The sequence below is a fragment of the Balaenoptera borealis genome, assembly GCF_965194805.1.
Source record: "Balaenoptera borealis genome assembly, chromosome: 13".
In the NCBI taxonomy this organism is placed as follows: domain Eukaryota; kingdom Metazoa; phylum Chordata; class Mammalia; order Artiodactyla; family Balaenopteridae; genus Balaenoptera; species Balaenoptera borealis.
The window spans coordinates 102488823-102504972 of record NC_138870.1 but is presented as its reverse complement, the minus strand read 5'-3'; the positions used below and the strand labels follow the sequence as shown (position 1 = coordinate 102504972).

The following is a 16150-nucleotide window of genomic DNA, read 5'->3' as shown; positions in this document are numbered from 1 at the left end:
CCAGCTGTCTGTGAGGCCCTGGCTGGCCCGGTCCTTCTGCTGAGTCAGTCTTCCCATCCGCACAGTGGGTGTAATGCACCTTGTGCCCCTCCCCCACTGCCTCTCCAACAGCCTCGACCCTGTGGGGCTGTGCAGCGTGTGTGTGGTCTGAGCCCTTGGAAGAGGCCAATGGTGGTGGCCACACAGCGTCCCCGGGGGCTGATCATGGTGGTAGAGGGGGGGTGGGTGTGGCTTTTGAGGCTTCCTAGAGAACTGAGTCCAGACCTTCACTGGTCATCCCAGTGCTGGGGCACCCTGGCCCCATTATAGAGAGGCCAGGCCCACCCCCCCGGCCCCCTCAGGGCCACGGAGTTCAGCAAGTCACGTGGAGAGGAAGCTGATGCTGCCACAGCGAAGTCCCCCAAACTGCGTGGCTTAGAGCAAGAGAAATTGATTCTCTCATAGAGCCAGAGGGCCTAAATCAAGGTGTCGGCAGGGCGGAGCTCCCACCAAGGCTCCAGGGAAAGACCCTTCCTGCCTCTTCCAGCTCCTGGTGGCCCCAGGTGCTCCTTGGCTTGTGGCCGCATCATCCAGTCTCTGCCTCTGTCTTCACATGGCCCCTCCTCTGTGTCTGTGTTCCCTCCTCTTCTGTCTCTTATAAGGACATGTGTCCTTGGACTTAGAGCCCACCCTGAACCAGGACGATCTCATCTCGAGTCTTCCTTACATCTGCAAAGTTCCTATCTCCAAATAAGGTCACCTTCTGAGGTTCTGAGTGGACATGAATTTGGGGGGGACACTCTTTTAGCCCACCCCAGACCGGCACATGGCCCACCGCCTCCCTGGTGGGCCAGGGCTGGACAAGCTGAGCGTGGAGACCTGCTCAACTCCGGGCTCCCTCAGGACTACGGTCCATCAACCCTGTGACTCCCCCTAACTTGACAGTAACTAAGCACTGTCCCCAGAGTGTGGGCCATCCCTTATTCTGTAAAGAATCCCGGTCAGCCCTTTTCTGGAGCTCCCCCATCCACCCCCTCCACTACCTAGGGCGGTGGGGCAGGGGTGAGGCCCAGGGGAGGGGCCCTGCTCTGCCGCCAGCTCCTCTAGGCAGGGTGGGTCACTCTGCACCCTCCCAGGTGGTCTCCTGGGGCAGCGGGACTGGCGCCACCGTCACTGTCGCTCTTATCGTGAGGGCACTGGAGACTGAAACAGCACATTCTTGAATCCTGTGATCACGTCCCAGGAGAGGCTCAGGCCCAGGGGACCCAGCCAAGCGAGGCTTCAGCCCCTTGCTCTGCAAACAGCTGCCCAATCGGCTTCATCTGCTGACTGTCACACAGGATCTGGCCACACAGGATCTGAACGTGGAGGGAAGGGGTGGAGGGAAGGGGCTCGGGGCAGGTGGCAGAGCGAGGTGTGGGGCAGTTGTTCAGCAGCCGAAGTGGGCATACCGATGGCAGTTAAGCCTGGACCACCTGGCCTGCACAAATGCTAGCCTGGACACCCCTGCCAGGTCTCTGGCCGTCGCCACCTGTCTGAGGAGGCACCTCCTGGGTCAGCAGCCTGGGGTGGGGTGAGCTGCTCCCAGGGCTGGGGGCTCTGAGAGGGCTATGAATCTGGTCAGCTCCTGGCCCGGGGGCATCACGGCAGGCAGTGTGGCCAGGGCAGGGGAAGCTTCCCAGCCTTGAAGGGTAGATTAATGGAGGGAGGGGCTTTTGGGGGAAGGGGATGGTCCAAGCAAAGATGAACATGGGGCGGGGTTGAAGGAGGGAAAGGAGAGGTCTGAATGGGATGAAGGGGAGACGGGGGAGGGGCAGGACGCAGAGAAGAGGTCCAGATATACTTTTCCGGGGTGGAGGTCCCACCCTTCACCCAGACCCCCAGACCCCCAGACCCGACTTCTGGCCAGTGCCTTCCACCCAAACACCCCACGGCACAGTCACCAAGCCCTGCAATTCCAGTTCTGAATATTCCGCAAACCTGGCCCCTTCCCCTCCTCTGGGTACTGGGGCCCGCCCCGCCTCGGCCCTCCCATGCTGGAGCATCACCCTTCCCTCTCCTTCCTCCTCCCTCTTCCCCAGCTTCTCCTGGCTCCACCCCAGAACACCATCCACACAGGAGCAGAGAGCCTCACCCCCCCAAACTCCAGGCCACCAGCCTCACGTCATGTTCACTTGGGCCGAATCTTCCCTTCCTTGCTTGCGCTGTACCCCTCCTGGCTCACCCCTCCTCTTTGTCTCATGAGCTCCTACTCCTCCATCAACACCTAGTACAGGCACCACCTACTCCAGGAAGCCCCCCACCCTAGGCAGCCTCCCCCTCTCACAGCCCCTGCACTTTGCTGCTTTGTGTGTCAGTTTCCTCCTGTTTCCCACCTGGACCGTGAGCCCCGGGGTTCCTCGCCTTGGTCCAGGGCCCCATGTGGTCAGGGCAGGGAAAGTGAGTGGGCGGTAGCCGACACCGTGGATGTTTCTCTCTTTCTTTCATTTGTTCATTCATTCATTCATTCACTGAGGGTCAGGGCTGGGGTTCTGGACCAGGGGGCAGAGGGTGGCCAAGACCCTGTAGGGCTGGGCTGTCACAATGAGGCCAGCGGGAGCCCGGACAGCTGACAAATGGCCCTTGTGCAGTCGTGGGGCGGCAGCTAATGATTCCCCATCTTTAATCAGGCCTGGCTGGCAGGGCCTTTTCGATCCGGGTAAATGAGTGCCTGGGGTCAGGGCTGGCTCTGGGAATTGGCTTTCCAGGGCCAAGGAGGGAGGCCCAAGGAAAACACGGCTGCACCCATCACGGGCCCTCGGGGAGCGGGAGAGAAAGAACAACACTGGTCGGAGGGCGGCTTCCCAGCAGACAGCACGCCCGGGTCTCACTGATCCATGCACTCACCTCCCGCCCGCCCCCACTCTGTCCTTCAGCAAAGGTGTACAGAGCTCCGTGTGCGTGCCAGGCTTTCACTGAACAGCCACTTATTAAGCGCCGACTGCATGCCACGGCCTACACCAGACACGAGGGTGCGTAGTGGAAGAGACAGGGGTGGGGGATCCACACTTATTAAGCACCTGCTGTTGCTGGACCTGGTACCAACGAGAGGTGCCTCCTCCAGCCTGGATGGGTGCAATGCACCAACTTCTCCACCTGCCGCTCTGTGACTGGCAGGGAGTCCCACGGCCCCCTGAGCCTCAGTTTCCTCATCAGTGCATTGACCTGCAGCTCCCGTAAGAATTTAGTGAAACACATTTGATAAATGTACGCCATGCTCTGCCGAGTTCTGAATATTCTCACTGGACCCTCACAAGGCCCTATGCGGTAGGGACTTTTGGTCAGTAGCCCCATTTAATGGATGAGGAGACTGAGGCCCTGGGAGGAGGAAACACTGACCGTGTGGTCACACAGCGGGAGGTGGGGAGCCGGGTCCAGGTCTGGAGGAGGCCAGGGTGGGAGGGAGTGGGGAGGCCCCGGCCCTCCACCCACACTGAGCCTTCCCCGTGGCCCGCAGGTCCTGGAGGAGCGCATGAAGCTGGAGTGCAAGTGCCACGGCGTGTCAGGCTCGTGCACCACCAAGACGTGCTGGACCACGCTGCCCAAGTTCCGCGAGGTGGGCCACCTGCTCAAGGAGAAGTACAACGTGGCGGTGCAGGTGGAGGTGGTGCGGGCCAGCCGCCTGCGGCAGCCCACCTTCCTGCGCATCAAGCAGCTGCGCAGCTACCAGAAGCCCATGGAGACGGACCTGGTGTACATCGAGAAGTCGCCCAACTACTGCGAGGAGGACGCGGCCACGGGCAGCGTGGGCACCCAGGGCCGCCTGTGCAACCGCACCTCGCCCGGCGCGGATGGCTGCGACACCATGTGCTGCGGCCGTGGCTACAACACCCACCAGTACACCAAGGTCTGGCAGTGCAACTGCAAGTTCCACTGGTGCTGCTTCGTCAAGTGCAACACGTGCAGCGAGCGCACCGAGGTCTTCACCTGCAAGTGAGCGGCTTCTCCCCGCCCCTCGGCCCCGCCCCCCCGCCCCGCGGCCCCGCCCCCCGGCCCCGCCCGCGGCGTTTTGCACTTGTGCTCCCGGCAGGGCCCGCGGGCAGAGGTGGGTGGAGAAGGTGGGAGCTCCGCGGGCGGGCGGGCGCGACAGAGCTCCCCCAGGGCCGGTCACCCTCTCCTTGCCCCCCAGGGGCTCCCTCCTGCCATTCCCGTCCCCTCCCGTGGCAGAACAGTGCCCATCACCTGGCCCAGAGGGTGAGGCCAATGGCATGAGTGTCCCCGAGGGGCCCAGTGAATTTCTTTTCTTTTCTCTGGGAGAGTGAACCCCAAGGACACCCACATACCCCGGAAAGCAAAGCGACAAGACTCTGAGTGTCCTCCCCCGCCTGGTGGTATGGACACGGGAAGACTGTCCCAGGCCGCCTCAGTCACTGGGCTCCAGGGTGGTTTGGGCAAATGTTGACAAAAATTATTTATGTTTTCTTAGTATCAGAAGAGGATTTTAGCACTAAGGCATAGCCGGTCCTAACTCCATACTCTGTGTTAGCTCATCCCCTTGCTGCCCTCTGCTTCCTCTTCTGGCCCCTGGGTACCCTCGGGTGCATCCCCGTGTATGGCCCTGTCCCTGGGGAGGTGGCGGTGCATGTGGTCCCCATGTGAGCTGGGCAGGGGCTTGGTGGCTGACATGGCCAAGATGGCCTCTGAGCAGAGCCACGGACAGGGACCTCTGGCCCTTTCTTTCCTTCTTTTGAAAATCAGCTCTAGCACATCGAGATGTCACCCACGTCAGGTTCCAGGAGTGCTGCATCCCCTCCCTAATGCTGTTGCCCTTCCGGTCCCCTGCCAGCCTGACACCCCCTAGTTTACAGAGCCCCCTCCCACCCTGGAACCAGCCGGACCCCCAGGACAGCGCTGTGCCGGGGCAAGCTGGTGGGAAGGGGGATAGTTCAGGGGTGTTTGCCTTATTTGACAGATGGGGACACTGAGGCCCAGAATGGCTCAAGCACTAGCCAGAGACCCCAAGGCCGTGAGTGGAGGCTCCCGCCTTGGCTCAGGCTTCCTGACCCTGAAGGACGCGTTCTGGGGATGCCCAGGGTGAGGGGCAGCCCCCAGGCCTTGAAAAATCTGGCCGCGCTCTTCCCCGCGCTGCCAGCCTCACTGGGGTCCACGCCCCGCCTCGAGGTGCCTTTGAGAGTTTCTCCTGTGGTCTTCTTGCCCGGTCCTGGTCCTTTCGCCCTGGCCCCGATGCTGAGAAAACTCGGATAGGGCGTTGCTCCGCTGGGTTCCCACCTGCTGTGCCAGCAGATGCCTGCCCTCCAGACACTCCCCCGTGGTCCCCATACCACGCAGACCCTCCCTTGAGGTCCGAATCACCCCGAAACCTGGGGGACGGGCATGGAAAGGGGTCCTGCTTGGTTTTAAACTGTGTGTGGGGTAGGGAGAGATTGGGGGCCGGGGACTTGGCACTGGACGTGTCCTCTGGCAATATTCCCACCCACCTTGGGGAGACTGAGGCACAACTTGTCCGGGCCCAGAAAGGCTGGTGTGCACCTGCTTCTGGCGCACCACTGCCCATGCACTTGCCCCTGCTCTGAATTTAGGGTGTTTTCTCGCAGAAACCCGTGGAAATGTGTCTTCAGGCTACTGACCAGCCAAGTGGGCCGGACATTAGCCTGGGGTGAGTGACCCTGGGCCCTGGCCCTGGCGTCCACCCTGCCTGCCCCGATGATGCCAGGACGCTCCACCAACAGCGGCTGTCCTGGGAGCTTCCAGGCCACTGTGAATGCCCCCCAGTCCCCTTCCCCCCCATCCCGGGTCCCAGGACACCCCCGAGTCCACAGGCCTAGCATCTTCTGCCAAGGAACCTGGTTAACTTATATTGTTATATAGCGTCGAAATGTCTATAGTGTCTTTTAAATTATTGTGACCTACACTGGGTACTGGGGGGCAGGGGGGATGGCCGCGCTGTCCCCGAGCCAGGCTCCTCCTTCTGCTTGAAACAGACCCTTGGACCCTTGGGGCCCCTGATGCCACCACGTCATGAGCACTGTCCCTCGGCTACGAGGTGCTGCCACCGAGACCCCGCCGTCCCCTAGCAGTCTGTCAGCAGCAGCCCTTCCCTTGGGTGGGGGTGGGGTGTCAGCGTGGCCCAGGCAGGGACGGTGGTGGCCGAGGTCCTGCGTGTCTCCGCAGTGCCCTCACTTCAGGAGAGCCGCCGGGGTTCTGATGGGCTGTGTCTGGCCTCCCCGAGAGGGGAGCGCTCGGCTCCAATAAAGCTGGAATCAGAGAAGTGAGTGTGCGGAGTCTCTGCAGCTCTTGTTCCGGGGGGGGGGGGGGGGGGGTCGGGAGACGCCTGAGCTGCCCACCGAGGACGAGCCCCGCTCCCCGTCAGCCCGCATGCGGCCCCCCCTTTCTGACTTCCTCGCCCCTCTGTGCGGGCTGGGCTGGCGCCGTGCGAGGGGAGGGGCTTGTCGTGCCGAACCCTCCAGGAACCTTTAGCCTGTCCCCATCCGGCAAGGGCCACTGGTGAGAGCTGGACAGACTCAGGCCTCCCTAGACAGCCTGGGTCAGGCCGCAGGGACAGGAGGGCCGGGGCCCGGTGCCGAGCCGACTCGGGCTGGGGGGCTGTGTGCTGCTCTCAGGAGAAGCGGGGGCCTGGGGGTGGGTGACCCGCAGCCAGGAGGCCCTGGGCCCATCTGACTCCCTCGGTGCCTCCTTCCCCTTCTGACCCCAGGAGGGGTCTGTCCCCAGGGTCCCCGTGGGTCTGTCCAGTGGTATCTGGTGGGTTTTGACTCCAGTGCCCCGTGGGGTGCTCCTGGCCCTCTCCAGGTGTGGGAAGGCAGTCCAAGGTCCCTGGGAGCTCAGCGGCCCCTGGCTGGCCACCAGGCCTTGCTGCTTCTCCCCAGAGGCCCGGCCTCCGCCCGCGGTAACTAACCGTGTGAGCAGGGAGGATGAATGGCATTCCTGCTGAGGGCCGGAAGGCATGCGGTGGGGCCGGTTTGGCCACTGCCCGCTGTCCCGGCAGCCTGGCATCAGGCAGAACCGCTGATCAAACAGCCCCCGTCTGCCTGGGTACCCACAGAGCCTGGCCCCAGACCCAGATCCATGCGGAGGGGCCACCAGGTGGGCTTTTGGAGGAGGACGCGCCCCTCCAGGGGGAGACAGGAGAGCGCCCTGGGTCTGGAGTCCAAGTCCTGTCCCTCCCGCCCCCCAACCCGGGGCACGGCAGCCTGTGGTGCGCCCCCCCCAGAAGGCCTCAGTTTCCCCATGTGGCAGCCGGAGGTGGCCGGGGCCAGGACTCGGGGGTCAACAGGCTTTGTGGGGCCTGAGCCAGGCCTGGGCCGGGGGGTTGGGGGGTGGTTGGCAGGGGGCCCCTGCTCCCCACAAGACGGTAAGCAAATCCGCGGTGGCGGCTGCAGCGGAACGCCAGGGTCCGGCTACTCCCACAGGGCCAGGAATGAGGAAAGAGCTCTGAGAATGCCACGGCCCCGGTGCCCAGACTGTACTTATTTCTTGGCTACGGTTCAACCCCAGCCCCGGCCTCCCAGGGCCGCCCAGCACATCCTCCAAGGGGCCCTGCCCGAGGCTTTGAGCCCACACTGCCTGGCCCAGCCTGGGGGCCCCCTGACCCTCAGCCCCAGGCTCCACCTCTGAGGCTGCTATTTCAGAAGCATTTCCCCAGGCGGCCCTGCACCCCCAGCACAGTGGCTCATTGCCCCCAGAGTGACACCTGTGCCCCTGTGGCTCTGGCCCATCTCTCTCTGCTGGCCCTGGGCGTGCCGGGTGCCATCCTGCCTCTGAATTTGCCTGGGATGCACCTTCCCCAGGCTTGCCTTCCCTCTGTGCCCGAGAGAGCATGGAATCACCGAGGCAGGAGCGGTCATGTGGGCTTCCCTGAGTAGGATTTGGGGACACTAGCAGGGGGAGCCTGGAGTTTTGGGCGCACGTCTCCATCACCCATTCATTCATTCATTCACATATTCATTCACTCATTCAGGCTTGCTGGAGGCCAGGCCCTGGTCTGGCCCCGGGGGGAGGGGTGTTTCAAGCCTGGCCTTGACCTCCAGGGGCTCCAGGTCTTCGCTCCACTCCTGCCTTAAGCAGGCAGCCCATTCTGGGGGTGCAACTGCGGACTGATGCAGCCCGAGAGACGGAAAGCGCTTTGGACTGGCTCTTCCGCACCTCTGAGCCTCAATTTCCCCCTCTGTAGAATGGACACAGAGGAGCCAGCTCTGTCCAGCCAGGCTGGGGTTCCCTCTTTCTCTGTCTGGAGGACACTCCTGCCCACACTTTGCTCTCAGGCCGAGCTTTTGCATTGAGGTCTCTCACGCTATTTCCCCTACAGGCTGTCCACTCAGCTGCTGTCCAGTGGCCAGAGCTCACAGGGGGCCCTGTGGCCATGGTGGGCAGAGGCTCTCTCCTTGCTGTGGCCTTTGAAGTCCTTCCTGACCCTCTGTCTCATCTCCTACAGCCCGAGGCCCCCCACACAAAGCCCCCCGGCCCTGCCAGCAAGCTTCCCCTCCCCAGAGCTGCCCACACCCCTCTTCCCTATAACGCCCCCCCTTCCCCAACAAGCTCGCTGGGGCTTCTGTCCTCCCTCACCCTCCATCTCGGCTCTTGCCCTCATGGGCAGAGGTCTCATTGCTGGGACCACCCCCCGCCCCCAGCAGGCTGAGAGCCCTTGGAAGTGAGCAGGCCTGTGGAATACTGAATAGCACCCTCCACCACGCCAGCCGCTGGGTCTGGTCCACGGTTACCCATAACCTTCACAACACCCCTTTCCCAGATAGGTCAGTGCTAACTCTATTTTATAGATAGGAAAACTGAGGCACAGAGAATACACTATTCTGTCCAAGGTCATCCAGCTGGTGAGAGGCAGAACCGGGGTTTGAACTCAGGTGTCTTCTGGCATCTTCCTTCCACCCAAATCATATGCCAACTCCCACGAGGGGAAACTGAGGCCCCGGGGCCTTGTCCAAGGCCTCACAGAGATGAGTGGGAAGAGAATGGCTGAGGCAGGTCTCAGGGAGGAGATGACAGCAACTCACTCTTCGCCGAGCACAGAACAGGGAAGACAGGGCTAAAAAGCAGCAGGCAGGATCTGGGTTAGATACCTGGGTGAACTTCATAACTCCTAGAGCCGGGAGGCGGGGAGGGGTCAGGAGGGCCGGTTGTGGGCCTGGTGAAGGGAAAAGGGGCAGGTGACCTGGGTTGGGTGGGCCTGGGGCGGCAGAGCTGTGGTCTAGGGGGCCTGAGGGGCCCAGGAGGGGGACGAGAGGTGAGTGGGGACTGAAGGTCCTGACACTCAGGCAAACGGGAAGTTGTGAGGTCCCCTGAGCAGAGCACGTCCCCCAGGAGGCATGGCGCTGGGGCAGGGCCCCCGGGAGCCAGGAGGTTCAGCTGAACATGACCTTGGACCTCACCTGCTGCCGTCCCTGCCCTTCCTTCCTCTTGGTCGGAGCTTGCGCCCACCTTCCTTCTCTGATGCCCCCGCCTGCTCATCAGGTCCTTGGGCTTGTAGGACCTGGGGACTCAGCTGCGTGACCTGGGCACGCCAGGACTCTTGGGAATCAGAACTTGTAGGTCTCAGAGCACCCAGGGAGTCGCAGGCCTGGCACCCACAGCACTGCCCAGCGGAGGTCTGGGAGGTGGGCAGGCGGTCCACCAAATGCACTGGTGAAGGGGGTTCAGGGCCCACCTGCAGCCTCCCCTGGGCGGGCGCTGCTCCTAGGGCGCCAGGGGTGAGCAGCGCCCGGACCAGAGCTGCCTGGCCAGCACCCCCCGGCTGGCCTGTCCTCCTGTGGGCTACATGCCTCTCTGAGCACAGCTGGAAGCCTGCAGCCTCCTGGGATGCTGTAGAACGGCTGCCCCCGCGGCCTCGCAAGGAAGCAGCCCGATGCAGGCCGCGCAGGCCCAGGACCAGGAGGCCTCTTACTCCACCTGCAGGCAGAGGCCAGTGGCCGGCCGGGCAGCCGGGCTGAGACGCCCTCCAGGTGCTGGGCACAGGTGGCCTTGCTCGTCCCCCGTGGGGGGCCAGCCCACCCACCCTGAGGCCCAAGGGTGGCCTCTAGGACTCCACTCCTTCCAGACTAGCCTAGTGTGGGGTCTCGCTGGTGACGCTGGGCCGGACTCCCGTGGAGGCCTCTCCAGGGGTCTGCAGCTCGGGAAGCTGCCTGCCTGAGCTGCCGGAGCTGGGCCGCAGCTGGGGCCCCTCTGCTGCTCCGCCGGGTACTGCGTCCCCCCAGCCCCAGAGTGGGCTGGGGGGCTTTGCCCAAGTCCCTCCCCTGGTTTCTGGCTCAAAGCCTCACTTCTGGTTCCCGAGCCCCTCTTTTTCCACCAAGCAGGACGGGCTGGTGCATCCACCCTTCCCCACATTCCTTTGTCCCCTCATCCATCACCGCTCATCTCCTCGGGGCCCGGAGCTTGGCTGGGCATGGTGGGGTCCCAGAAATGAGTCTGAAATGAGGTCCTCCCTTAAAAGCCCCAGGCCAGGATGGGGGACAGAAGGATGAACAACAGGTGCCTTCAGTGCCCCCCAGCCCCCAGCCCGCCATCCGTCCCCGAGGCGGCAGCGGAGGGAGGAGGGGCTGGGAGCGCAGAGGAGCAGGGAACCGACCTGGGGCGGGGGTGGGGGGTGGGGGGCGGCGGGGCGTGGAGTTGTCGGCAGAGCTTCCCAGAGGAGCGGCCTCTAGGCTGAGGCCTCAAAGGAAAGGAAGGAAAGGGAGGGGTCGGGAGGGAGGCAGGAGGAAAAGGGATGCTTCAGGGTCAGCAACGGAGGTGAGTGAGGGTCTAGGGTGGGACCCGGAGCATGGAGTGTACGGGGGCTGGGCAGTGGGGAGAGTGGAGCTTGGAGAGCTGCGTCACCACTGATAAGGTTCTGGAAGTTTCTGGAAGGACAGAAGGGACCCTTGCCCTTGAGCCTCATGGTTTCCAGCATTTGTCAGGAGCTCTCACTCCCCGCTCCTCCTTGCCCTTGAGCCTCATGGTTTCCAGCATTTGTCAGGAGCTCTCACTCCCCGCTCCTCCTTGCCCTTGAGCCTCATGGTTTCCAGCATTTGTCAGGAGCTCTCACTCCCCGCTCCTCCTTGCCCTTGAGCCTCATGGTTTCCAGCATTTGTCAGGAGCTCTCACTCCCCGCTCCTCCTTGCCCTTGAGCCTCATGGTTTCCAGCATTTGTCAGGAGCTCTCACTCCCCGCTCCTCCTTGCCCCAGGGCCAGCGTGGTCCCGTGCCTTCTGGGCAAAGCCAGCTGGCTTCCCTGACACCCAGGCTGCAATCTACAGCGCCCCCATTCCATAAAGAAGTCTCTCAAACAAGAGTCGTCGGGCTGGGCACTGGGGTCCTTCCTGAAGCCACTCTGCCCGCCTCCCCACCTTGGCTGGGCCTGGAGGCCGGGCTGTCTGTTGCCCTCTTTGGCTAGCTGCTCATCAGAGCCAGGATGGGCCCAGCTGCTCGAGCTCCCCTTGCCTCCCGCTTTGAGCTACCAAGGCTGATGCCAGGACTTTGAGCTTCTCCTTGTCAGCCAGTGTGGGGAGGGGGCACCCTGCCTGCTGAGGAAGTGGGGATGGCTTGTCGATGGGTCCTGACACAGAAGGGGTGACTAACGTTGGCTCCCCCTCCTGGGTTCCCAGGGAAGGAGGATCGATTAAATCTCAACGGCAAACACTCTAGGAGAGGGAGGGCAGCTGTTGGCGACAGAGCTGAGTCACCAGGGCTGTCTCCAGGAGCTGGGGGCGTGCACACAGCCAGGGGGGGCCCTCGCTGATCTCAGCAGCCCCACTCTAGTGGAAAGGGCCTGCCAGAGCCACTCAGTGAGGAGACTTTGGGGCAACCCTAGGAGGTCTGGTGGGGGGCAGGCCTCAGGCCACATTAGGAGGACTTTCTGACTGCCTGAGCTACTGGAAGCAAGGCGTTCCCTATCACTGCAGGAATTCAAGCATGGTTTGATCTCCACACGATGGAGAGGGAGGTGTGCAGCCTCCACGGTATTCTGACTTCACTGATTCTCAGATGCTGAGAGTCTGCGCTCTCTGTCTAGGGTTCCAGGAGTCTCGGTGCTGTGGCTGGAAGAGGTCACAGGTCTGGGCCAGGGCCCGGGTGGGGTGCAGATGGATGGTGTCGGGCTCTGGGAAGGCTGCCTTGCCCAGGTCCTCTTCTCCTGTGCCTCACCTGGAGTTTCCTCTGGAGGCGAGAAGCACTTCGTTTCACCCTTATTCATCTGCTTGACAAATATTATTGTGCCTCTCTTGTGTGTCAGGCACTGGCGATGCAGCAAAAGTCCTGCCCATGGGGAGCTGACAGTCTGCTGGGGGCATAAGACAACGAGCATCTATTAACCATGTAATAAACATCATAAACCATAAAGGGTTCTTTGTAGAAGAAGGTAATCAGGGCTTAGGAAAAGCCAAGGCAGGTTATGTAAGATGGGTGGGTGGTCAGAGCTGGCCACATGAGACGGATGAGCTACCACTTGATGGAGACGAGGAGGGAAGACGTAGAAGATGTTCCAGGCAGAGAGACCAGCCAGGCCAGAGGCCGGGAGGAGAGAGAACGGTTGGTGGACTGGGGGAACTGAGCACCCAGCTGCCCCTCAGGTGCAGGGAGCAGGGGCTCGCCCCAGGGCACACAGGGCTGGGGAGGAACCGGCATGCAGGCCTGCCTCCTGCTCAGAGGGCCTGGCCCCTCTTCACCCCGGTGGCCCGTGGATGGAGGGGGCGGCTGGCTGGGCCAGGGAGCAGGCTGACAGCAGGGGCTCTGGGTCTGATCCTTTCCTGTCTTTGTGACCTTGGCCAACCGTGCCTCAGCTTCCCCTCTGTAAGACAGGACAAGAGTGCCTGTCCAGGGGCTGTGAGGAGGGTCCAGCCAGGCACTCAGAAGAAGTCATCAGCCTTTCCCTCCTCCTCCTCCTCCTCCCGCTCTCACCATCCGGTCCCACCGAGGGACCGAGGGCAGACGTGCCCCCCAGGCCAGCAGCCAAGCAAGGACGCTGGCAAGCCCCTCTGCCGCCCGCTCTGCTCAGTGCCCCCTCCCCCGTGGGCAGGCTCGTGGGTGGGGTGGGGGGCTGTGGAGTAGACGGCCCCTCCCACCCTGCCCTGGGGAAAGCAGGGCTGTCTCCCTGGGGACCTCTGCCTGTGCAGAGAGGCCTTGCCAGCCCCGGCCAGCCCTGAACGGGGCGGGCCCCACAGGCTCTGGGAGGATACCAAGAGCCCTGCCCCGGTGCGCCCTCGGCTCTTTACCGTTTACAAATTTCCCTCATGACCGTGGTCTACCGCAGCCTCAGGGCCTGGGAGCCCCGGGCCCCGACCTCTCCCTTGTCCTCGGGGTCTCCCTCAGCTGGTGCCCTTCCCCCTCTCTGGTTCCTTGCTGGGGGGCTTCTCACCCTTTGCTGGCCCCTGACTGAGGCTGGGACTCAGGGGCTCAGGGTCCCCTCCCGTTCGCTCACGGGGTTCTCAGGGCCACAAGGCCGTCTGTGGTTCCGAATCCCTGTGTCCCAGGCCAGGGTGACCATCGACCTCCTTGAGCCCCTGCAGGCTCCTGCAAGTGGCAGCCAGCATGTGCCCCCGCCCTGGGGATCCCTCCCCACAGCCTGCCCACCCCCCTGCCTGAGGACCTCCAGGGTCATGCCCCAGCTGTACCCTGGAGCGCAGCGCAGCCGGCCACCGCGGCCTGCGGTGTGAACACACCACCTGGCGGCAGCCCCCGTGCACGGTCTGCAGCCCCTCCTTCAGCCCTTCTTTGGGGCCCCTGCCCCCTCTGGCTGATACTCCCCTCCCCTGGTGGCTCCTGGTCACCCTTCAGCTGGGACGTGGCTTCTGCCAGGACACCCTGTGTGTGCCACCCCTGCCCCGGCTGTGTTAGCGTTGTCTCTTTCCCTGTTAGTCGGGGGGCATATTATTGTTACCACTGGGTGAAGGCGGGGCTGGGACGGTGTCCAAGCCCCTCCCGGCTGCCCCCCACCCCGATGCGGCCCCTGGCCTGGCCGGCCCGGCGCTGACATGCCTCCTGCAGGGCTGTAATGGGCACCTTGACCCCATAATCATTTTCTGATACCTTCGTGCTCCCGTCACCAGCAGTTAAGTCACAACTTGGCACGAGACTGGGAGCGCCAGGCCAGGCCCAACTGGCGGGCGGGGCAGGAATCCCCGCAGGGACACGACATGCGCCTATTTTTAGCCTGGAGAAGAAAACTAAACCCCAACACACACAACATGCAACACAAATATTTGTTCTCATTCTTAAAAGGGCTTGGGTGGCGGGTTTGGGGCCTGCAGCACACGCTTGGCTGAGCCGCGCTGGCTCAGGGGAAGGCTGGCCTGTCCCCGCACGCCCCAGCCAGCGCGCCCTCCTGCGGCCCCCGCCCTGTGCTCCGGAGCCTCCCAGGTCCCCACCTGCCAGCGCTGTCCCCAGGCACCGGGCCCCTCTCCCCTCAGCAGCCTCGGAAACCCCGGCCTCCCGTGAAGTCTCTCCCTGCTCCGGATGCCCAGTCGCCCTCGGACCCGCCTCCATCAGCCGTGGGCAGCGGCAGACGTGCCCTATTTGGGGGTGCCACTCTGGATGCTCCCGTTGGCTCCTGCGCTGCGTCCCGGGCGTGAGGAAGACACCCCAAGGTGCTCCCACCCCAGGGGAGACACAGGAAGGCTTTCGCTGCAGTGGGTGAGGATGCAGCCTGGGATCCCCTTCCCTAGGTGCCGAGGACGAGGCCGGGCGCTCTCTCCTGCGGCTGCTCTAACCAACCTCCACAGCTGGGTGGCTTTACTTCTGAGGCCAGAAGTCCGAAGTCGAGGTGTGGGCAGGGCCACCTCCCTGGGGGATTCTCGGGGAGAATTCTTCCAGCTCCTGGTGCCTGCCGGCATCCTTGGCTTGTGGCCGCGTCACGCCAGCCTTCAAGGCCAGCATCTTCCCGCCTCTCTCTGCCCCGTCTTCACGTGGCTGCTCCCCTGTGTGTGTCGGAGCCCCCCTGCCCCCTCTCAGGACCCCTTTGGCTGCGTTTAGGGCCCACGGATAACCCAGGATAATCTCCCATCTCAAGATCCTGACTTTAATCACATGTACCATGTAAGGAAACATGTACAAGCACGGCATTAGGACCTGGATGTCTCTGAGGGCCCTCTTCAGCCCTCTACAGACAGCCTGGGCTGGCGGACTCCCCAGACCCCGCCCGCCAGAGGCAGCTCCTTCTAAGAAGAGGGCAAAGTTGGTGGTGGGGGTCCACAAGGCAGAGGACAGCTGTTACCGCCCGAATTTGGGTTTGCGGGAGAAACGCAGAGCTCCTGGCTGCGTCCCAGCCCACTGGGCCTGATTGCTGGCTGGGTTGTGAGGGCCACTCTGGGGTGGAGTGGGCCCGGGTTGGCCTTGGCTCACACTTGCGGGCTGTGTGCCAGCGGAGAAGCACGTGCCCCAGGCTGGTCGGGGTCACCACGGTCCACGCCTCCGAGGGCTCTCCCTCGCGAGGGCCAGCAGGACCGTGTTGGTGAGGAGTGAACATCCAATAAACAGTGGCTCTTAATAGTCTCCTGACTCTGCTCTGTCCCCGCCCAGCCCCTCCAGCCCAGGACTGTCTGGTTCCCCTCAACCTGGCCAGGCTCTGCCCACGACCCCTGGTATCCCTCCTGCCCCCTGATCTGCCGGTGGGACAGATGAGGTGTCTTCTGTCTGGAACAGTCCCCAGAAGACCTCCGTGCGGCTGTCCTCCTGCTTTGGGTCTCAGCTTGGTGGTCACCAGCTCCTAGAGACCCTCCCGGGCTCCATACTGCAGAGGCCACGTCACTGTCTGCCCCGTCCCCGGAGCTGGCTCTCACCGAGCTTGTCCCCCAGACTTCCGGTTGGTTCCACTGGCATGTACAACCATTGCTGGCTTGTCGCCAGCGAGGCCCAGTGACAGGGCCCAGGGCATAGCAGGAATACAGCAATGTTTTGTTGACCCAATCGATAGGTGGAGATTTTCCAGACATCGGTTCAATGAGAAAATGCCGTAAATACCAGAAAACAACAATACATAAAAACAAAACCAAACTGCTTAGCGATGCCAAGCAGACCCGTCTAGCAGCCCCGGGAACAGAGTAACTCCCACCCGGGGCCCGAGGTCCTGGCTGGGTTCAAGGTTCCTACAGGATTAGGAGCTCAGGGGGAGCTTTTGCCCAGTGAGCGCGTCCACGCTATGCCGAGGCTGCCCTGTGAACAGAGGGCTAAGTGCC

At 63.1% G+C, this 16150-nt stretch overlaps 1 protein-coding gene across 9 annotated transcripts in view; it reads left to right on the top strand.

Moving 5' to 3' along the window:
* The window catches only part of WNT7B (Wnt family member 7B), a 93857-nt gene that overhangs the window by 45276 nt on the left and 32431 nt on the right, over positions 1-16150 (top strand). For 4 of the 9 annotated variants that reach the window (XM_082350843.1, XM_082350836.1, XM_082350837.1 and 1 more), the window contains one exon: positions 3476-3951. In XM_082350843.1, the coding sequence (XP_082206969.1) occupies positions 3491-3951 (461 nt within the window). In that variant the 5' untranslated portion in view covers positions 3476-3490. Of the gene's footprint in view, positions 1-3475; positions 6252-12213; positions 15465-16150 lie in introns of those variants that run through there. The other 5 variants (XM_082350844.1, XM_082350839.1, XM_082350842.1 and 2 more) reach the window with 3 other exon arrangements.